Source organism: Triplophysa rosa, linkage group LG10 (genome assembly GCF_024868665.1).
Source record: "Triplophysa rosa linkage group LG10, Trosa_1v2, whole genome shotgun sequence".
In the NCBI taxonomy this organism is placed as follows: domain Eukaryota; kingdom Metazoa; phylum Chordata; class Actinopteri; order Cypriniformes; family Nemacheilidae; genus Triplophysa; species Triplophysa rosa.
The window spans coordinates 20907482-20930860 of NC_079899.1; the positions used below are offsets into that span (position 1 = coordinate 20907482).

General features: G+C 38.3%; 1 protein-coding gene across 1 annotated transcript in view; it reads left to right on the plus strand.

Moving 5' to 3' along the window:
- Positions 1–23379, plus strand: part of adck1 (aarF domain containing kinase 1) — a 100410-nt gene that overhangs the window by 19782 nt on the left and 57249 nt on the right. Inside the window, exon 4 of the mRNA XM_057344472.1 lies at positions 11139–11342. Within this exon, the coding sequence (XP_057200455.1) occupies positions 11139–11342 (204 nt within the window). The remainder of the gene's footprint in view (positions 1–11138; positions 11343–23379) is intronic.

Here is a 23379-nt window from a genome sequence, read left to right on the forward strand (position 1 = left end):
ACATCATTTTATCACCGATTGCTTCTGTGAAAGGTATCCGAGCTGAAACAAAATGGCCATTTTGAAGCACTGCCGAGATTTAAAACCAAGAAGTTGTATATAAAGTATGGATTTTTTTCCCTCATAGAGAATTCTTTATCTTATGTATAAATTGTCCTTTCTGTAATTGCACGGCCCCAGAGGAACGTTATTTTGTTCCGGTGCTTGCATATGCCTGGACTGACAAGTAAACTTGAAATTTGAGGACTAATGATAAGCTTGCATTGCAATTTAGTGTTCTAGGTGGATAGTGATACTGTTGTGGTTTAGATTTCTATTGCAATTTAAATTCTTTGCTAAAGTTTTAGCTGACTTTTTTCAGCAATCCTAATGGGTTTGTCAGGTGATCTGGCTCTTCTGGACAGGGGTCATTGGAACGTCACAATCTCAGTAGGGGCTCAAAACGACTCTGGACTACTGAAGCTTGAAATGACCGTACATGAAAATTATCTGTAGCTGAAAGCTAAATTGCTTTTGTTCCCCCTCTCTCTCTCTCTCTCTCGCTTCTTTTTCTGCTTCTTATTGTAGGCAATCAGCTATTATATGCGACCCACAGTAAATAGCATGTACTATAACGTATCTTGCTCACTTGGAGACTTGAGTTTATAGTGGAAACATATTTGTGTACGCTTCCAGTCACAGAGCGATAGAAGCCAAGTCTGGTCGGCACATCCATCTAGACTTTTGGAATTTATTATCTCCGAGCTTTCGTAAGGAGTCAGATAATGAGCTGGAATGAAGAAAGAAAGCACTCATTGTAGTTACTGGCTTTTAGCTTCACTCTACATTAATTATTGGATGTCTCTCATGATGGAAAAAAGCACAAGTCTTTTAAAAGTCCATTACGGTTTCCAGACGGCAGTCGTGCAGTGCTGACCGGCAAAAGACTAAATGTTTATTTTTACTGACATGTTTTTAGGCAGACACCAGGTTTTGTAGCATGTACCATAGTAGAAAAAAATATTATATATTTTTTTGTTCTGTTGAACACAAAATGAGATTATTTGTTCTACTATGGTAGTCAAAGATGCCTCAGAAATCTGTTGCTAACATTCTTCCAAATATCTATCTTCGTGTTCAACCAAACAAAGAAATCTGCAGGTTTGGAACAACTTGAGGGTGAGTAATTCATGACAGAATTCTCATTTTTTGGTGAACTGTTCCTTTAACTTTTGGTAGACCCAGTGGCGTAGCAAGTCCGGTCCGGGCCCATATGCAAGAACTTTTTACCGGGCCCCATCTCTCCGTTAGCGACTGCGTTGCACATCACTGGACATCGGTTGTTTACTCGGGAGCGTCATTTAAAGGCAGGGTGGGTGATCCTGTCCAGAAACATTTTTTGTCATGTTGGTTGGAAATCTCTTTACATCCTGATAGCAATCAAGAAATATAGTGGTCAAATAATATTTTTATAATTATATATCGTCTGTAAAAGGCGTAGGACCAAAAAACATTCGCCCAATCAAAACGTTCTGGCTCAAGTCCGCTGTGTCAATGTAGGGAGAACGGTGGACAATCAGCAATAATCAAACTTTCCTGCGGAACCGACAACAAGTACATCTACAAAACAAAAGTCAGTTTTTGAAAAGCGGTGTCGAAAAAACATCTGGATCATGAAAGAGGAAAAACTCGAATTAACATCGGTTCAGCTTTTACACGATGGAGACAGCTCCGGCAGGCAAAGGGTCTGAAAGAAGATACCGTGGTTGCTCTCTTTCTTTGGGGCAGGTATGTACATACTTGAAGAAGAATTAAATGGATTTAGTTTGTAATTCATTACGTGGATTTACGAAATAAATTCATGTGTTTGGAGGAGGCGTAGCTTTGGACGGCGAATCGCATAGAGGGTGGGATTATAATTTCAGTGCTAGCAGGCTAAAGTTAGCACCTTTCCAAATCAACCACCCCACCTTTAAATGTTGACGCGCATCAATCGTGCTCAAATAGTTGCGCACCCCGCATTTTGCATGTGTTTTACACGCGACTTGTTAAATGTTTGACAACTGTATTATCATATAAATATTAGGGTCGTTCACATTTAGCTACCTACATCGCGCTGGCTCTTTCACTCCTTCAACCTCTGTTTCTGTCAATAGCAAATCCTGCCTTCTTTCATTTGATTGGACAGTAATCCTTGCCTTCCTTCATTGTTTGGCTGCCTCAATCAGATTGACATTGACGAGGTCATAGTTTATAGAGTCCATATAAATTAAACTTAATTCCGTTTCGACACAGCAAGGTAAACAAAGTACATTATACATTAAATACAACAATAAAAGAGTGTACAGTAAATGATTATATGTGTTAAAATGATTAAATGGATGCCCACTAATTTTGACAATCCGCTTGTTAAGCCTGACGTCACACACCACCATATATGGAAGGTCATATACTGTTTACCTATCAGAAAACCGCGATCCAAACCTTTATCTTCATAACGAAATCCCACATTTTTCTGGGTAGGATCCACTCACATATGTCCATAGGTATACCAGATCTAAGATCAGTAATCTAATCATTTTCTACAGTATTGTACTGTCATGAATAAAACTTGGATGCGGGTCCCCAATCCCCCGGGCCCATGCACCTATCCTGCATACCCAGACGCTACGGCACTGGGTAGACAAATTTAATTTAATACAATTAGTTTACAAAAATATATAAATGAATACTAATATCAGTTAAACCAAACACAGACCAGAGGTTCTGGAACTTCGGGCCAGGTGGGTGTGTCCGAAACCGTCTATAATTCTTAACAAAGCTCTCCCTTTAAGTGCATTGAGTAGTCATGGTTTCAGAGCTCAAGATGTTGTTTGTCTTTCTTACTGTGTGGTGTTATTGCTTCCTGCACTTGTACATTGAAATCCCATCAGAATAGTTGGTGAAAAGGTTTAATTGGGAAGTCTGTTAATACTTATTAACAGATTCTCACCCTTTGAAACTCTGACAAGGCGACGCTTGAAACTGTAGACTTGAAACGCTTCAGTAAAGTTTTAGCCGGAGAAGCTTGAATTTCATTTGTTTTATTGTCAGATCCCTGGAGTGATCTTGGTTTAGTTGTCTTGCTCAACCGGCCAACCCTTGTAGGATTTATACCTACAACAGATTAGTTACCAGCCCAGAATATCAACTGAGCACATTTCCAGGCGATCAGACCAATCTCCCAAAACTTGCCTTCAGATCGTACCTAGAGGCGGACGGGTATTTCACCAACACACATTTACTGTTGAAATGCTCTTTCAAAAAAAAGGAAGAAATTGTGTTTCACACATTTATCAGCCACAGCAAGGTTACTAAAAATGAAGCGCTAGCTGAAAGATTATACCCTGAGGCTGTCAGCTAAAATAGAATGCTGTTTACTCGCACAAATGTAAATATGTTGTTTTTTTAGCAGTAGATACAGATGTCCTTTATATATATTTTTTAATTAAATGTGTTTTTGTTTCACATAATGTGCTTTTTTTCATTCAATGTGGTTGTCTTTGCTAACTGTTTTAACTCTTGCTGGATCAAGTTGTGGCCTTTAAGTTTTAAAACTATTTATACTATTTTAATTATTCTGATGGGATTTTACTGTAAATGTGCAGCAATACACAGTGTATGTAGGTATGTAGTTCTGTAATATGATACAATTTAATAATGCTAAGATGAAATATTTCAAACAAATCTCATCTCGATTGGTGTCTAATTTGTAAAAGTTTGTATCTCATGAATACATTTTTGTATATAATCTGCTTTTGCCCCAGTGACAGGGCTTGTAGGTTCATTCCTTTTTTCTAATATTCATATGGGTTTGTTTGCTTCACATCGTTTAAAGGTCCAGTGTATGAAATTTAGTGGATTGCAACAAGCGGCTCACTCCACCCCTCCTTTTCGAAGCACTTCGGTGGCTGACACAGAATAAAGATGTTGTCACTTTTTCACTTCTTTGCCGAAGGAGATAATGCATTTACGAAACGCGCTGTTTGGAGCAGTTTGTCAGATTAAGGCTACTGTAGAAACAACTGGGTGAATTCCATGTAAGGGGACCCGCGGTGTATGTAGATAGAAATAGCTCATTCTAAGGTAATAAAAACTTAACGCTTCATTATGTAAGATCTTTATACACCTCTCAAGACATAGTTATGTTATTAGGGCTGTCGCGATTAACCGACGATAAATATCACGTGATTTATGCACAGCTTGTGAGTGAAGTACGGGAAAATACTGCTGCATCCGAAAGCCAGAGGGCGCTCTCGTGCGGAAACTCCAAATACGCACTGCAGAAGAAGACCATAACACCTTCTAGAATCTAGGAAATGCCTATGGACATCTTTTTATCACTGTTACTCAAGCCTCATCAGGTATTTTTATGATAATAAAGTATATTTATAATGATCATGTTTGACGGGTGTTGCTTTTTCAAATGCACATTATAAGCGACTCAAACTCGCACTGCTTTTAGATCAAGCAGCATTTCCTACTGATCCCAGAGCCGTGCTTCACGGACAAGCTACGCATAAAAAATATCGACACATTGCATATCGCAGCCAGCTTGATTTCAATAGGATTTGGTGGTATCGCGATAAATTATCGTGCAGGCCTTTGTTATATTGCAATTCTGTCAATAAATCCTCCAAAAAGTTCCACACCGGACCTTTAAATTCATACGAAGTTGCCACCTTCTGTTTTCTCATGAGATAACGTTGAATATACACTAAATGCTAAAGTTTATTTTGCACAATAATTTACGATAACTTCTTCACACATACAGTGAATACTTAATATGCTGGTGTCTGTAAAACAGATACAGTTTAGTACTCGAAGTACATTCGTTGTGCAAAAGCACCCACCTACCATTTTGAAGGTGACATCCATACAGACAGATTAGATGGTTCCCATGCGTTTCTGATAGTGAAGTGCATTATGACGTTTAGCATGAGGAATAAAGATGGCATGAGATATACAGAGCTGTGCCATACAGAGAGGAGAACAGAGGACACATTAGACTCCGCTTGGTCTCCATCAGTGCATGAAATGGCCGCTGTAATGAATTTGTGGCCAGCGCATTAGCCTCCGTTTCATATTCCGCTATTGAGTTCTCGCTTGTGATAATCGTCTCTTTCATATTCTAAAATGCAAATTGGCGTTTTATCACAGCAAAGCTGGTCATAAATAGACACTGTTTGAAATTAAGTTTTACAGCTCTAGCCGTGAAACTCTGTTGAAACTCATGTTGTCATGAAAATGACTGGCTGGCTGTTTTTTAGTAGGTCTGTTGCCTTTCTCGACTAGTTTCATTTCATGACCATCGACTTTTGCCTGTTTAAAGTTGCGTGCATACTTTAAACTGTTTAGACAGTTTGTGTCACCCAGAAGTGAACCCAGAAACATCTTTCTTTCGAATTCTGAAGAATCTTTATGCAGTTCTTTATTTTGTGTAGCGAAAGTTGATCAAACACCAATTCTAATGATGCTGTTAATAGTATTGTAATAGAATATTCCTTTTTGTGTGAAGTGTTCTTTTAAGGGCGAGCTTTTCCATTTTACGCTTGCGCTATTGTGTTTTACAGCATCCTTCAAGAACCAGATGAGTAAATCGTTCCACAAAGTACCTGTGTCTGTTTAGCTTTGTCATGAGTGAGATACTCTTACGTCGGTTCAATGGAATTGGCGTTAAATGGCTAAGTGCTTCCCTGTTCTGCCTGGGCAAATCATTACTTTATGTTAATTTGTTGCTAGAGCCAGGAGCAAACCAAACGGATCCCGCATCTCTCCATCTGGCCACACAATTTCAAGCCGTGATGGGAGGTGGTAGGTGCTGGATCTTGGGGGAGGAGATGAATAAAAGGGGCCTTTAATGGTCTAGTGTGCATTTATTGACTGCTGAGAATTTTTCTCAGATTGGGCAGCTAGTAAATTGCCCGCTCCCTCTGAGTTATTCATGGAGTCACAATGTAAAGCAATAATTGCCTGGCAAGAGTTGATGCAATTTCATTGAGCGCATGTCGGACCACTTTGCTTACAAAAGGAGTGACTGGCAAAGCCACACAGCGAAATGATGGAAGTGCACACAGAGCGACTTTTCACCACATTCGAAATGGACGGCAGAACGGCCATATTGTAGCTTTTTGATGTATAGACCTCTAATACATGAGTCTGTGCTGTAAATGGGGCCTCTTTAATAAAACGAATGAGGGATATGGAGGGATACATTGGACCGTTATTACAATCACTGCTGCTTGTATTCACGAAAAAAGGACTTTTGTTCGTGGCCGTAAGGCTAAAAGGTGTTTTAAGTTGTTAACTAGTCTATTGGAGGTGTGATTTTAGAAGTCATTGATTTACACTTTTACCTCAAAACATGTTCGCTATATAAGAAGAAAGCCAATGAAATGGTCCCACTCTCTCTGGTGACATTACTATGACAGGGAAATGTTTATTGCTTTTAAAGGGATAGTTAAAAAGAATACATCTTTTACAAGCCGTACAAGCAGTTTTGTCCTAATTTAATCCCTAGTTTTATAGACCAATTTACAAGGCGTAAACAATGCTGGTCCAGAAGCGTGTCCTTTTACACAAATGCAACCAACAAAACATTTAAAACTAAATCAAAATGATAAACAAACATCTTTAAGATGTTATTATCAAAAACTAACTGGAAGTGTTGGTTACGTCCTGGTCTATATCAAGTTTTTTTTCAGAGTTATAAGTTGTCGCCATTTTGAAATGGTCAGTACATGAACACTGTGAGCAACCATGTGTGAAAATATTAGAATTGCTAAACTTAACCAAATACAAGACGAAATATTGACTTATAAATATTAAATCGACGTATTAAATAAAAATACTAAAACATTGGAATTGGGAGCTCAGTTGAATTCAAACCTTTGTAATATGTACTATTTTTATTTGCCAAAAAAGAAATTTTATAAAAAGCCTTATAATTTTACTTTATGTAAAACAATTTTACATGAAAAAATAAAGAAATAGTGTTATAATTTTATTTTATTTACAAAATGTACACAAGAAAAGTTTTGTGGTCCGACCCCAAAAAACATTGTTCTGTACATAATTAGTGTGTCTGGAATATTTATACACGCGTTTTTCCCACTGATAGCCTTTAGATTGTTTATAGTATGTGTAAAGATGATTGTGTTTGCAAGGCACGGCACTATTTTAATTTTATGTGTGTATTATTCATTTAGTGTGAGATTTATTTTGAACCATACATTTTTTGTAGAATTGAGAAGAACATAATTAAATTTTAAAAAGAAAAAAATGTATACACACGCTTAATAAATAATTGTATATTATTGATTTCGGTTGACGAAGCACTTTTGCTATATTGATGTGTAACAGTTGGTATTAGCATGTCAAATTTGTGATCGCATTGCCACTTCATATTTTCTTTGATGTGAGGCTGATCATTATTCCTCGTTGTTTTGTGCAGGATCACAGATGGCATACGAAGAACCTTTGCTGTCCCCCATTAGTCCTGTGGCGATAGCATGTTCAGATGATGGTCCTACAAAGCATTTTTCAAAGGCCATCTAATAGCTTCTGCCTGCTGCTAAAATATGTTATTAATGTTTGTGGCAATTACGAGTTGTCAGAGTCCTGGCTTTGTGTCTGTCTGCAGATGAAAGGGTAGCGAGAGGAAAGGGAGAACTGGAGCGGAGAGGGGATACCTACTTTTGAGGAGCAGAGAGGAAGGAGGTGCTGGTTGATGTGAAGTCAAATAAGGGTCAAGAGACTGTCAAGCACTAGGGGATGTAACAATATTATCGATATCGTGTTATTGCAATAGTGAAATTATCTCAATATTATTGGTCTTCCGGGCCTAACTTAGAGAATGTTAGAAAAAATAATAGATGTTATCTTTGTCGAGGTCCATCTGGTGCAATTATTTTATTTGATAAACGTGAGTTTTAGGTCATTTGACCCATCTCATACTATATCTCATACCTCTAAGCAACAGTTATGATTAGAGGATAAAGAGGATGCTTATGGCCCGTTTCCAAGTCATCATTTGTCATTTTAAATATAGAAAAAATATCATACCGTGAGCGATATACCGAAGTATTACCGTACAGTGAGATTTTGATATTGTTACATCCCTATCAAGCACACATCAATTTTATGTATAAAAGGCAACGTGAAATCAAAGATTTAATTGATTTCAGTAAATGTCTTCGGTCTTATTGCATATGATTTATCAAGGTACGTTGTTCTTGGCTAAATTAAATGTTTTCCTTTTATGTTCAGCCATAACTTGTAGCCAAATCGCTGTGGGTCCTTTTTTCCTGTGTGTGTGTGATCTGTTTAGCCACCTCTGTTCTGCATGCAGAGCCGTCTCTCCCTCTCCTCTGCCCACGTACGGCCCCTGTTTCTGCTGATCTTGCTTGTCTTATTACACTGCGAACATGTGGAGAGCTCCTCCTGCGCCTCCTCGCGCCGCTCTGAAGACGTGATTGGCTGTCACACTCGCGTTTGCTGAACAACCCCAGTGACAAAAGACTCTCGAGCATCGCGCTCACGCAGGACCTGATTGACGGCTCATCAGATACGAGAAATGCTCTTGTGTTATTTCGCTCTTCGCTGGCTCACAGTAAAACGCTGCGGTGATGCCGCTCGTTCCTACACGTTATTCTGAAGAAATACGTGCCTTTCCATCTTTTTGTACTTCTTTGAAATTTAGCGTGGAAAAAGAAGCCCAGGTTGAGACAACATGAGAAAACATAAAAGGGGATGTTAAGGGGACATACTGTACTAATCTATTTTCAGTTTGCAAGCTGTAGATCGGTCATCTGCATGTTAGAGAGGGCCGGTCGTCACACGTGCAGCTGCAAATTAGCCAATCCCAGAACAGCTTCCCCGCCACACCCTATAAAAGCCGTCATGAGGTGTGATGACACGTTTCTCCAAGCTGCGACACTGCCCCTATTGGACAAGGCACGCAATTACAGAAACTGCAGGTGACTGGGAGAGATGAGATTTTTGTAGTGCAAGTTCAAGTGCCAGGACTAAAAAATGATCAGCGAGTACAATACAGAACAGGATAAATCTCATCTTTCTTTTGTTCTGATTTTCTCTTTGCATCCATAGATCCAGTTTAGACGGTTTGGAGGATGGGCTGCCTGAGCGAACTGAGCTCATCAACATTGTTGACGCCTCCTTTGTTTCTTATTAGGCCCATTTTTGTGCTCGACACATCCATAACATCAAAAACCTGTTTGGGCTCTGGCCTGGGAAAAGAGAGAACCACATGTTTTCTCTCCGCTGAAATAAAGTGTCTTCTCATCATCCTCGTAATTACCGCCTAGCTGTCACATCCTATTGGCTTCTCTAGCCAGAGCAAATGGGGTTTTGTGTGTGTTTGTGGTGAAACCGTCCGGCCCATCAGTGGCAATAGTGAGCTTGAACGGTGCGACAGAAAATCCCCACAGGACAACCTTTAAGATCACCCACGCTCTGCACGAGAGAATTAACAGTTAATCTGGCCTGACAGAAGTGTGTTTACTTTCTCCTCGACGATCTGTCAGAAATATCACCTCAGTCCACTTCATCGTTTTGGACCTGAGGGTGCTGCACCCGAGGAAAGCTTATACCACAAATTCCACACACAGCGGTTAAATTTGGTCGCTTTAAAATCCAGTAGTGATTCTAGTGTTGTACGTGACATGTTGAAACCCTTTTGTGATCAAACTACGCACATATTCTAGATCAAGAGTGTTTTTTGCATCTGTGTATGTCACTGACTAGAGGGAAATACTGCATAAAGCTCCAGGAAACTGGATTCCCAAGCAAACTGCTAATCATATATTTTCCTTTTTTGACTCGATGGTCCCAGGACACCGTTACTGATCATTCCAGCTTAATTTAACCCCCGCGCACTCACACATGGACTCCCCACCCAGCATAATTAGGTGAATGTGGATTTGGTCTTTTGAGTGATGATTTGAATTGGCCGACCGGCCTCATATGCGGCCCCATTTGGAGCACAAAAGACTGTCTTTTGTCGGGGTGAGAGGGTTAAGAGAGCTCATTTCACGGCAGTTTATTTGCTCGGGTCCCAAAGGGACGTCCCTCCAAAAGTACTATCAACTCCACCAGCTGGCTCTGGGGTGGGACAGCACAAAGACCCCCTGGAAACCTAACGTCCCATTTAAACAGCGTTTATGACAAATCGGATGACTGTGAGGGAATAATGGCGTTTTACTAGTAGCAATGATGCTTGATTCAGGCAAAATTTTATAAGCAGGCATTTGAGATTTTGTGTGTTGTTCTCCGAGTCTATGAAGCGTGAGTTTATATTTGAAATTATACCAAGTACAAATTTTGTATAACGTAATATTGTTAATTTTCATTGTGGTATTTTTTTGCAAGTGACTTTTAAGTAACACAATAACATCAATATTAAAACATTAGTAACCACAAGTATCATTTGAATATTCTAAATATTACCATTAATAACTTTTACTCTCTTTATTACATCATAGTTATGAATATCAAATACAAATTGTGTATTACTATAAGTATATTTCAAAAACAGTCGTTATTAATATTATGTAATTATGATGAATTTTAATAGCTGTAATTAAAAAATTACTATTCATCATCATCATTAAATAATATTTAATACTCTATTAATATGAATAATAAAATATATATATNCATATATATATATATATATATATATTGAGTATTACTATGAATATCTTAAAAATATTTATTAAAAGTAATAAAAAGTACTGTGGTGTTACCATGTGTTTTTGGACATCTTTAAAACCTTTTTTTACCAAGTTAAACTGTGGTATTTGGAAAATAGTTTAATACCAATGAATACCATGTTTTCATTACCACAATATAACATTGATCAAACTTCACAGATCAGCTGCTGAAATACATTTAAACATGTCAATAAAAACACTGGAGTAAACTGTATAAATGTACACTAACTAATGAACTGTTAATAATTAAATCAAACGATGAGGTTTGTTAATGACTTGATGGTGAGAGTTATAAAAGCTGTTGCAATGTGTTTGTTGTTTCTTTGTATGATCTTGAGTAGCTCTCAATAAATTCATTATTCCTGTGTTAATGTTCTGTTTCTCCAGCTTCACCTGCGCTCAGCAGAGAGACTCAGGGACTTGTGTTGTGCTAACAGAGGCACCTTCATTAAAGTGGGCCAGCACCTGGGGGCCCTGGACTATCTGTTACCTGAGGAGTACACCAGCACGCTGAAGGTCCTTCACAGCAAAGCACCCCAGAGCTCTATGGAGGAGATCAGACTGGTCATTCAGGAAGACCTGGGGAAAGAGGTTTGTTTCCTTGCTATTATGGGAGTGATGGAGAGCATCCGTATGTGAAACAACATTCGAAATGCATTTCAATTAATATGTTACCCAGAACTCTTACACAGAAATGTGACATTACAGGTGAATGCTGCATAATATTCGGATAAAAAATGCAGGGCATAGCTTTGTTTTTTAATAGATGCTAAATAAGTCCAGGTATGTTTAATGAGCAAATCATTTGGATCAATTTCATGTTGTCTTAATGATCAGTCATTATTGCAGACCTCTCTTTGTCAGAAATAGGAGCCCATGGGTCAGTGAGGTTAATGCATTATGGATGAGATGAGAGGAAAAAAGAAGCCTATGACCTCTCCATTTTTTGCTTCTTGAGTTGTTTCCTTCAAAGTGTGCCATTTCAAGAATATTTTGACAGGTTTTAAAGTTGGTTCTGGTTTTTAGAGGAGGTAAAGGATGTCCAGATTGTCTACTAGTTCTTGTCCGGTCGTTTTGTGTTCAGTAGATGTTCTAGTGACGCATTTACACATGATGCTAAGGGACAAGTCCATCCCCAAATAACCATCATTGACTTGCATATGTTTGTTGCCTGTTTAGAAGTGCAAACATTACTGTTACTGTTTGTGATTCGTGGAAGTAGTGCTTTTAATAAACTTTATATTTGCCATGCAATATGCATGATACCCTAGTTCTCCGAGAAAAAAAATCTTTCATCAGTTACTCACACTCAAGTTGTTTCAAACCTTTGTACATTTCTTTGTTCTGTTAAACACAAAAGAAGATATTTAATTTGTAGTTTTTTCCGCACTGTTGTAGTCACCAGTGCCCCAGAACTGTTGGTTACTAACATTCTTCGAAATATCTTTGTGCTCAGCATAACAACAACTTGAGGGTGAGTGAATGATGACAGAATTTGTATTTTTGGGGGAACTATCCCTTTAAATTATGTGACTTGTTGTGGGGACTGTGTTTTTTTTCTAAGCAGTTTGACTTAGGAATTTTGTCATGGACGGGAAATATAGACAGTACATTTACATAGTAGAGCATTTAAAGTGTAGGAACCATAATATCATAGACATTGGGTCATAAAACATTTTATTTTAGAAAATTAACTAATCGAATATCTGTATATTTTATCTTTATATCACCATCTTTTTTTAGAAAAAAAAGGTTGCTTTTAGTTTTTGGCAGGTATGTGTATATATATGTGTATATGAATGTATGTATGAAATATAAGTAGTATATATTTATACATAATGTAATCGTGATTAATCGATTTGACAGCACTAGTTACTTTACATCCTTATCTTTACATGAGTCAAATGAGAAAGCATGAAGCTCAACTGTTGTGAATCAGTTAAGGTAAAAACGTATTTTTTATATTAAAAGAAACATATTTTTTGTAATTACTAATTTTTGGGCAATTTTTAACCAAGAACAAGTTACAGATTGTAGGTTTAATGCAGTCTTGCACTGCACCAAACACATATTATTATTATTATTTTTTCACTATTTTGAGTACAGTCAAGGTCACATACAGTAACTCCCCAGTTCTGGTGGTGAAATGACCTTGAACGGAAAGGACAATGGGAAGCTGTAATCACTCAGCCAGAGTGTGAACAGGTGACTCTTTAGAGCGGCCCTGTCCCGTCTGACCTTGAGAAGGTTGCTCGTACCCGGCAGTTCTGGGGCGATGACTGCATCTTTACCGTTTTATTATTGTAATTATTAGCTCTAATAGATCAGTCTGACTGTCTGCTTCTTTGACTGCCTCTCCTCCTGTTTCTAACACACGCACACAGACACACACACTGTCCCTGCCTGTCATGTGACAGCTGCAACATTACATAATTCCTGCCAGGTTGCGACTGGTTTGCAGAGGTTCTTTATTTCATCCTCATGTGTGTGTGTGCGCGTGTGTGTGTGTGTGCGTGCGTGCGTGCGTGTTGCAAAGAAGCATTTCAGACACCGCTGCTGTGTGTCGGAGCTGGAGATGGACCCGTCACGGTTCGATGGGCTCAGTGCGGCGGGAGAATAATCCATCTGTCTCTGTGTCACAATAAAAGTCCCCCGATCCTCCAGCTCTCCGCTTTTGTCTATTTTTCACTGCATTATCGTCTGTGTGTGCGCGTGTGGGATTGTAGATTAGGTGAGGCGCACTCCTAATGTAGTCTAAGAATAATGCGTCTCAGCACGCTCGTGTCAGGTTCGCGCAATTGATTTTAATGAACGTTGCTTCGTTGGGCTGAGGCATGCGATGTGCCATGTAGCGACTGGTTGGGTGCGGCACGGGGGGTAGAGTCGCTTGCCAGGGCTTTTAGTGAGAGTCTTCTTCTCTGTGAGGTAAACTCCAGCATACCGCCCCGCTTCTCATATTTATTTATGAGTCCTGGCATGGTCTCACACAAAATCAGAAAGCAGCTCTGGATCCATTTAGATAAGGAACTATTGATATCATAAAGGTGTGGAGGAAGAAAGACACTGGTCTTGGTTTCCTCTCAGCTTGCTTTCTCTTTAATTCACTCTTTCGTACGCCTGCGAGCGGCTGAAATGTTATTTCATGAGATTCTTTCCAGTTAATAGAGTCAGACCTCTGCTTTATGCACCCAGAGTTTAGTAGGCAGGAGCTGAGCTTGTCGTTTGCCCCCAAATTGATTTTGTATGTTTATATTTTTCGTTATATTCCTTCTTTTAGTATTCATTTATATATGTAAAAAATTGTAAAAAAAATAGAATACAAAAATTGCCAGAATGTTCTGAATGGTCTTTGGTCTGTTGGTCTGAGGTAGCTAGGGTGTTCTTGGTGGTTACTAACTGTTGTTTACTCACATCTTGATATTTAGGGGCCGGATTTTCAAAACATTCTTAAGAAGCAAATTCTTAACTACCATGTTTAAGATAGTTCTGATATTGTAGAATTCGATAATATTAATATATAATCTAATTCTAATCTAAGAAAAAGTTAGGGATGTTATGTATTCCTGGAAAAAAAAAAATTCTTAAGATTGATATTTGGAAAATCTTAGGAAAAAAGGCGAATCCAAATTCTCGTAAAAAAGCCTCACAGTTGTCTTGAACCTCAAAAGGTACGATGTTTTATACATGTACAGTGCCCTCCACTATTATTGGCACCCTTGGTAAATATGAGCAAAGAAGGCTGTAAAAATAAATCTGCATTGTTTTTCCTTTTGATCTTTTATTAAAAAATCTACAATATTCCAACATTTCATTAAAGTAAAACTATTTGAAGTGGGGGGAATATCACATTATGAAAAAAAAATCTCTTATACACCCTGGTCACAATTATTGGCACCCTTAGAAATTCTTATGAGTAAAATATCTCCCAAGTATATTCCCATTGATATTTACATTTTTTGAATAAAAGATCAAAAGGAGAAACGATGCAGATTTATTTTTACAGCCTCATATTTACCAAGGGTGCCAATAATAGTGGAGGGCACTGTATTTGGTTGTTTCACATGTGATGTGTATTGTATTGAGCCAGAATCATAATTCTGACATTTACTTGCCACTAAGGAATTTTTATATTGATATAATGATGGTCTAGCTGCTATACTTTAGCTATCATTGTTAAAAAACAGATTAATATTAAACGACTCAAAATGGAGATGGTCGCAATATTATGGTGTCGTAACACAAAAAGTATTAGAATAAATATAATATTGTAATAATCATTGACAAAGCATGTCATTTTACACTGATGGAAAATCACACTTAGGAACATTCTTACGAAATTCCTTTAATTTAACATAGGAACAATCTTATAGTTTGTCTTAATGGCTTGGACTCTTTCACTTTTTACTTTTTGGTCAATTAATAAAGTCTTAACGCTCACTTTATACATGCATACATGCTTAAATTAGCTTTCCTCCACATCCGCAGAGGCATCTACTTACACAGCGACACCTCTGCACATTTAAATAGAAAGTCTTGCGTGGTCGGGCTACGGATGGGGTCAGACTCGCAGTAGGGAATGGTGAGGTCTAACAGAGAGCTGCCATACGGAGGTTAACCCGAGAATGGCCCTTCCTTCCCGATAACAAAAAGAGACTCAATTAACCTTTAGTAAGACAGTGGGCTGTTGAAAGTAGGCCAGGTAAATTTGTTATCATCCAAACCCACTCCACCATCCTCCACCCAGCCATCGTTTTCAGTCATTTACTTACGTAATCTGGGCTGTCATTGATACGAATTAGCTTTACCTGTCGCTTTCACGGTTCATGTCGAGTCCAGTGATAAGATCATTCCACAATATTGTACTTTGTGTCACTGTTCGCTCTCATCATCACTTTTCTGTAGCATCCAATATAATCTCTAATCGACACGTAGCCCCTTGTCAAATCCCCTCTCAGCTGAGCAATCGTGAGGTAAGAGATGAAGTTCTTAACCTCTCTGTCAACCCGGTATAAATAGATCCCAGCATTGCTTTCCCATTTCTTGTCCTTCTTGCCTAATATTCTTTGCAAACTTTTTGTAGTATGAGCTCAGCGATGCCCTTCAGAAGGACGAGCCCTGGGTTTTTGGCGTTAAAAAGTCATTTTCTGGATTTTGGCCATTTCTAAAATGATAAGTTCTGTAAACAGAAGTGTAAATAGTGAAAGCTAGTACTTCTGTGTTGTGTTGTATCAGACCGTGTAGCCCACGAGAGGTAATTCTGATAGGCGACGCACAGGGGATCCTCTCAGTTTAGTCTGATGTGGCCTCTCCGTTTCCTCATTTGGATCATCTAACCGCAACGTGAGCTCTTTGGCTTGTAGGTGTTCCGACATCCCTTCGAGAAAAGACTGAGCTCATGGGGCAGGGATCCATTACAGGAGACCATTAAACAACAGATGGCAGGCAAGTCCCAGGCTAGCAGCGGTCCGTGAGTGCGTGTGCTCGATCATGCAGGGGAATCAGTGCAGTGGAAAGGAGGCGGATCCTTTGGAAAGAGCCACCGCCACTGCCTCATTCTCAATGACACAACGGCCAGTCAAGCATGTAAATGTGCATCATTTCCTCTAATGATGTGCTGATGTGCGGCCTCATACGGGGTGTGTTTCAGCAGCCCACAGTTCTCATCCTGCCAGCACAGACGCACGGGCTGCAGGAGGACGACGACCAAAAATACCTGCTGGGTCTGCAGCTGGGACTTAAACACCCTTTCTTTCTTTCTTTCTTTCTTTCTTTCTTTCTTTCTTTCTTTCTTTCTTTCTTTCTTTCTTTCTTTCTTTCTTTCTTTCTTTCTTTCTTTCGCTCTTTCGCTCTTTCTTTCTTTCTTTCTTTCTTTCTTTTGCTCTTTCTTTCTTTCTATCTTTCTCTCTTTCTTTCAATCTTTAGCTCTTTCTATCTTTCTTTCTTTTGCTCTTGCTTTCTATCTTTCGCTCTTTCTTTTGCTCTTTCTTTCTATCTTTCGCTCTTTCTTTCTATCTTTCTTTCTTTCTATCTATCTTTCGCTCTTTCTTTCTATCTTTCGCTCTTTCTTTCTATCTTTTGCTCTTTCGCTCTTTCTATCTTTTGCTCTTTCTTTCTATCTTTCTTTCTATCTTTCGCTCTTTCTTTCTATCTTTTGCTCTTTCGCTCTTTCTATCTTTTGCTCTTTCTTTCTATCTTTCTTTCTTTCTATCTTTCTTTCTTTCGCTCTTTCTTTCCATCTTTCTTTCTTTCTTTCTTTCTTTCTTTCTTTCTTTCTTTCTTTCTTTCTTTCTTTCTTTCTTTCTTTCTTTCTTTCTTTCTTTCTTTCTTTCTTTCCCTCTTTCTTTCGCTCTTTCTTTCTTTCGCTCCTTTCTTTCTTTCTTTCTTTCGCTCTTTCTTTCGCTCTTTCTTTCTTTCTTTCGCTTTTTCTTTCTTTCGCTCTTTCTTTCTTTCTTTCTTTCTTTCTTTCTTTCTTTCTTTCTTTCTTTCTTTCTTTCTTTCACTCTCTTTCTTTCTTTCGCTTTCTTTCTTCCTTTCCATCCATCCATCCATCTTTCCATCCACCCAATAGAACATTCAATTCATGAATTCATAGGTTGATTTTATTTTAATTATAATACAGCATATTTTGTTTATTATTTATATTTTTACACAGATTAATCAGATGTGTTGGATTTATTAGAATTTTTGAATTTGACAATAGTTACATTAGGCATTTAAATAACTTTGATATTTGCGCCATGGTTTCCTTTTAGAACCAGCTTATTTTGTTAATGTTTCATCCATAAGCACGGATGCTTTAGAACACCCCATGGAGGCTAACAGGATGCGGAACCACATTGGAAAATCAGTTATACTTAGCACGAGGACCTGAAATAAGAGCATGTGGGCTTTTTTGGCATTGAAATATGGTAGTAAAGGAGAATGTGGGAGGTTGGAGATCTTTGGATCTTGTAGATATACAGACTCAGCCCTCTCTGCTTCAGTGGTTACCACCCTCGCAGAGCGCAGGCTGTCCCCGAGCTTCCTGTAACCATATGGGCTGTTCCCCACAATCACATGTTACTTACTATCATGTATGCCAACCATTTTGCTCCAACACCAGAACGTTGCGCTCACGCTTTTTCCCAAAATTAGGAAAAGCAAAGCACCAAAATGAAATGCTATTTTTATGTAGAACCCCACACTTTTGTTTTTTTTTAGATCTCATCTATAGAGCTTGACAAGGAGAGTCTACAAATGTCTGAACTTATATTTAGTTTAGCTGAATAGGGTTTGACGTACAAATATAATATTAAACAAACATAGTAGTTCTTTAAACACACTTTTTATGCATTTGCTTTTTCCAATTGTGTAGTAAAATAAATAATGTCACACCCAATCAATGCAGCACACAGATGTGTTATTGCATTATAAAGTGAGCAGCCAAGTTCACTTGAAAGCTGCAGGAAAATGTTTACCAGTCAATAAAAAATGAGAAAAGGAACGGAAGTGTAGCATTTGCGATGGCATATGTGGTCCTACGGTGTGAATCTGGAGCGTGCCGTAGAAACGACTCGACAATCTGTCCACTGAGCTCTAAAGTGAAGGTCCAGTGAACTGCTCTGTGGTGCGCCACACCACGCTAAGAAAACATGCCTCTCCGAGACATTTCTTCAGTGTCTGTGAAAATAAACACTAAAACAACTCAGTCAGACTTTTAGTAACGTGATATACCCTTCATTGGTTGAAGTCAAACATTTTTTGAAGTTATATTTCCAATTCCAAGTTATATTTTCCAACTCTTTTTTGCATTTACCAAACTTTTTGTAGACTGTCATTTAAAAAATATAAATGATCAAATACGGCATCCACCACATGAAAGATATTGAAAAAAGGAAAAAGAAACTCTTGTTGGTTTGATAGCACACCACAAAGATGGGAAAATAGTTTTTTTTTGAGGATGATAAAAATGAATAAAGCAGTGGTGCGTTAGTTCAAAAGCTGATAAATACCCTCTGGGTTTCTCCTCTAGCATGATAAGAGATTCAAATATTACCATAAACACTGCATTATCTCACTTTTTCTTCCATACGCCCTGCAGCAGAACGGTATCTCTCCATCTCCTCAGCATGAATATCTGCTCCATTAGCAAGCCATTCATCCACCCAGCGCACTGGCTCTGCTCTGAATAGGACCATAACACTGCTGAAAGTGATTGCATGTCTTTCTTGTAACACTGTTCTGATGCCAAACCAGTCAGCTGTTGAAAGTTGCCTCCCATTACTGTTTCCTTTGCATTAGCCTCAATGGCCGTATAGTTCCCGCACAAAAGCGATTTAAAGACGTTCGTTGATATAAACCACGGTTAAGTTAAATTTTTAAGTTTGTTATCGTAAATGCATTTTTTTGAGTGTCGCCATATCTTTTGTAAAACAGAAATGAAACAGAAAAAGCCTACAAGGGCATTTGATTTAGTTTATTTATATACCCATTTTTACAGTGTTGCAAAGCAGTTTTCAAGAATTTTATTTATTTTTATTTGAGATATAATTTTTATGATATGTTGATATACAGGGCTGCACCGATAGATCACAAACTTTGTTCAACACATCCTGTAATGCATTTGGGCGACGCTTTTATACAAAGCGACATACAGTGCATTCAAGGTAAATCTTTCTTTTGTGTCAGTATGTGCGTTTCTTCGGGATTGAACCCATAACCTTTGTGCACAGGATGAGTTTTAAACAAAGTTTGTTATAACTGTCGAAGTTATGTCAAATCTAAACTTTTTTTATTTTAGGTTCACATCAACAAATGCAAAGCGGAAGGCAGGTGATGTGAAAAAAGGTCAACGATGTGCGACTCGCGTCTCTGAGTGAAAAGGGGCTCCAAGAGAACTTGATTTATTTAGTGCTGTGAAAAGATAATATTTAATCTGTAAAGCACTTATCTCTTTTTTAGCTCGACTGCCTCTGATTAGAAGTGTCCCAGCTGTGCCTGCTTCCCTATTCACAGAGCCCGGTCTTGTTTTACAGCATCTCTCACTGTAATTAACACCCTAAACAATAACAGCATTCTATAGCTCGCCTGTCGTTTCCCTGCTTTTTGTGTTCGGGTCAAAGGCATCTTCTCATTTCCCCGCTAAAGGGCTCTGCCTCCTGAAAAACTCTGAATTTTCGCTCTGATCCACTTCTCGGGGGAGGCGGATTTACTGGCACTGCATTCATATCTGAAGTAGATTGAAAAGATGTTGCGCACTTAACCGCACAAGTGACGGCTAATTACGGCAATTTATCATGCTCTGTCGATGGCTATTTCACTTGTTGCATGCTGATATGCGATCTTTGCATTCCCTGTATGACATTTAAAACCGATTTTAAGAAAGTACATTAGTAGTTCATTGTATGAGCGTTCAAGATGAGAGTAAAGAAGCACTTATAGGTAGTTAACTGTTTTCCGTTGTCGTAGTTGCATGTCGTGCTACTGCAATGCTACTCTCCGCTTAATGCTATTTTTATTATATTTCCGTATAGAAACAGAAAAGATAAGTGGACCATATTTCCTTTTCACAGCCCCATAATCTCTCAACACCGACTCCATCGATGGAGATTTGTGGTCCCCTGTGAGGGAAGTTTTAATGTCCCACAGAATTTAAAGTGATACGATAAAGTTGAACTTGGCCTTTCTCTCAAGTGCAGCATATCTATTCGGTTTTAACTTTTTGTTTTTTAACACAAAAGAAGACATATTTTGAGAAAAGTTTCAGTGGTATCCATACAATGTAAGTCAATGGGTGCCAATGTTGTTTGTTACTAACATGCTTCATAAAATCTTATTTTGTGTTCTGCAGAAGTAAGTCAAACAGGTTTAAAATGACATGAGAGTGAGGAAACGATCAAATCTTTTTTTTAAATCATTTTTTGGGTGAACTATCCCTTTGAGAGGTATTAGCTAGCAGACCAAACCGTCATCTTACAAAATGAGTATAAAATTGATCATGCGTCATTACCATACAACAACATGCAGCATTACTCTGTGCTTGCTAACCATGTTTTTCACAAAAGCTTTTAAACAGATTAGACTAGTTACAGACCAGCTTCCGCTGTAGGCGTGTCAGCGTTTGGCTCTTAAGGATGCAAAAATGATGACAACATGTTTTAATTACACTTCAGAGACGCAGAGGAAGTGTGAGCTCGCCAGAGTCATTATAATGTCAGCGACGGCAGCGGTATGGAGCACATCATCACAAAGACTCTGTTGCCCCTGATTATACATTCCCTCATATGCAATTGTGTAAGAAACCTTTTCATTACTCCTGCCAGCCGTCTTCAAAATGACTGCAAACAACACCAGAGCAGGCAGCTTTACATATGAGAAACATCCTCCCGAACACACCGCTATATTGAAACTCTTTGAATTGTAAATGAGGCCGCCATGCCATACTGTTATATGCTTTGCACATCTGTGCTTTTAAAGGGACAGTTCACCCAAAACAAAGACATTCTGTCATCGTTTTGACCTTTAAGCTATACAACAATAGTTTATCATGAATGGGGTCTTTCAAGCTCCAAAATGGACTTGCAACATCGTAAAAGTGAATAATAACAATTTAGTACGTTGTAGTATTTTGTACTGTTTCTCACACAATAGAAAATTGTATAGATTTAATGGTTATAATGGGAATTTTATTGGATTTAATGGAAACTATAATGGTGTCTACTGGTATGTGATGGATTCTATTGGTTGGATGTTGAAAAAATTCCAAAAAGTAATAGAAAAAGCTAATGGTATGGTTCATAATTGTATTTTAAAGGAAACCATTTGAATTTCTGTGGTGGTTTCTATTGGGTTTCTATTGTTTATTTTAGCAGGATATGTTCTATTGTTATGATGTTATGTTTGGGACATAAAAGAAGAAAACATAAGTTGGTTAAATTGAGAAATAATATTTCTTGAATGACTTGAATGCTTGAAGTTTTGTTTTCTTTGTGGTCATTTCTTTCTGTATGTACACCGTATAGATCACTATTTTGTCCATGAATGGCGGCGTGTTGATTTCTTTTCTCTTCGAGTATGTGAGAAAACACATTTTGTTGTGAGTGGCAAGATGAAAAAATGTGTTTGATGGTCTTGGGTTCCCACATTTGCTGTATTGCTTTTAGGTAATAGTTGCTTTAATGATCTTGTACTCTGATAGGTGTGCTGTGAAGACCAAGTCCAAGCTACTCAGGTTTTTTTCTATTAAATCCTTCATGTTTTTCAAGGAACATCTTATGTCCCCCAGAAATGAGCATCACCGTCAGGGGCTCAGTGGTACCCTACTAGTTTATATTTAAAGAGTTCATTTACTGTACAAAATCGGATAACTGAACTTATAAATGTTCCAACATTATGTTTTTTATTGTTTTAGTTAGCTGTTAGCTCTTAGTACTCAACCCAACTGCAGTTTGATTGATATTACTTGGAATGCATAATAAAAAACATGATTTTTGAAAAACGTTTCTGTAGGAAAAACCGTAGTAGGAAAAATGACAATGGTAGTCAAAAGTGCCCCAGAACTGTATGTTTTCCTACATTATTTAAAATATCTTCTTTCAACAGAGTGTTCAACAGAACAAAGACATTTATGAAGATATTTTTCCTATATGGTAGTCAATGGTGGCCAAGAACTGTTTGGTTACAAGCATTTTTCCAAATATCGTTCTCTGTGTTCATCAGAACAAAGAAATTTAGATAGATTTGGAACAACTTGAGGGTGAGTAAATGAAGACGGAATTTTCATTTTTGGGTGAACTGTTCCTTTAAGACTTCTGCACCTGTTTTCCTTCTGTTGAACTCCTTGAACAGTGCATCAGATCCAGCTGTGCTAGACTGACATATAAAACTTGCTGAATTGTACATTTTGCCATCATGCTGTCAATAAAAAGTATCAGTAATCCCCAACAACAGCCTGCTAGTGCTGTTCCTCCACAGTAGCAAAATAAATAGTGGCCCAAACAATCCCGCTTCTACACCGAATAAAATTAGCACTTTGCCCCAGGCCAAGAGATCCGAGTTAATTTGCCGTTCAAACATCCCAGACAAAACATTTGCTTCCTAAACGTTGCTTGTAAAAATGTCAGCGTTCATCACAATGGCCCCTCAGTCTGCTGAAATGCACTGCCCTCCCAATTGTTTTATGAATCCTTAGCCTGATTCTTACTGCCCATTCAGACTTTTTTGTAATACATTTTGGATTTCTTATTCTTTAAGACAATCTTAAATGTTTTAATTGTTTGCAACCTAATCTTCCTATTCCCAGTTTTTCCCAAGACGTTTCCAGTGTATTGTTGTGATAGGTTAATATATGTACAAACTGTACGGACCCCTTGGGGAGCGTCACTGGCCCCAGAGCGGGTACGTAAGTTCCCGAGGGCCTGCGTGTGAATGAGCGACCTGTCAAGCGTTACGAGTGGTGTCGCAGCTCGCAAAGAGATTCACATGCATGCACGACGGCATGTAGCAATATGGCAAAAAAATGAGTTACACCTTTCTTTAGGGAGTTTTCGGAGTGTGTTGAGGTTTGGCAAATTAGCACTCTTGTTCTTTGCGATCAGTCACAATGTGCTGTGTGTAGTCACAGAAATTGAAACTAGTTCCTTTTTGAAGA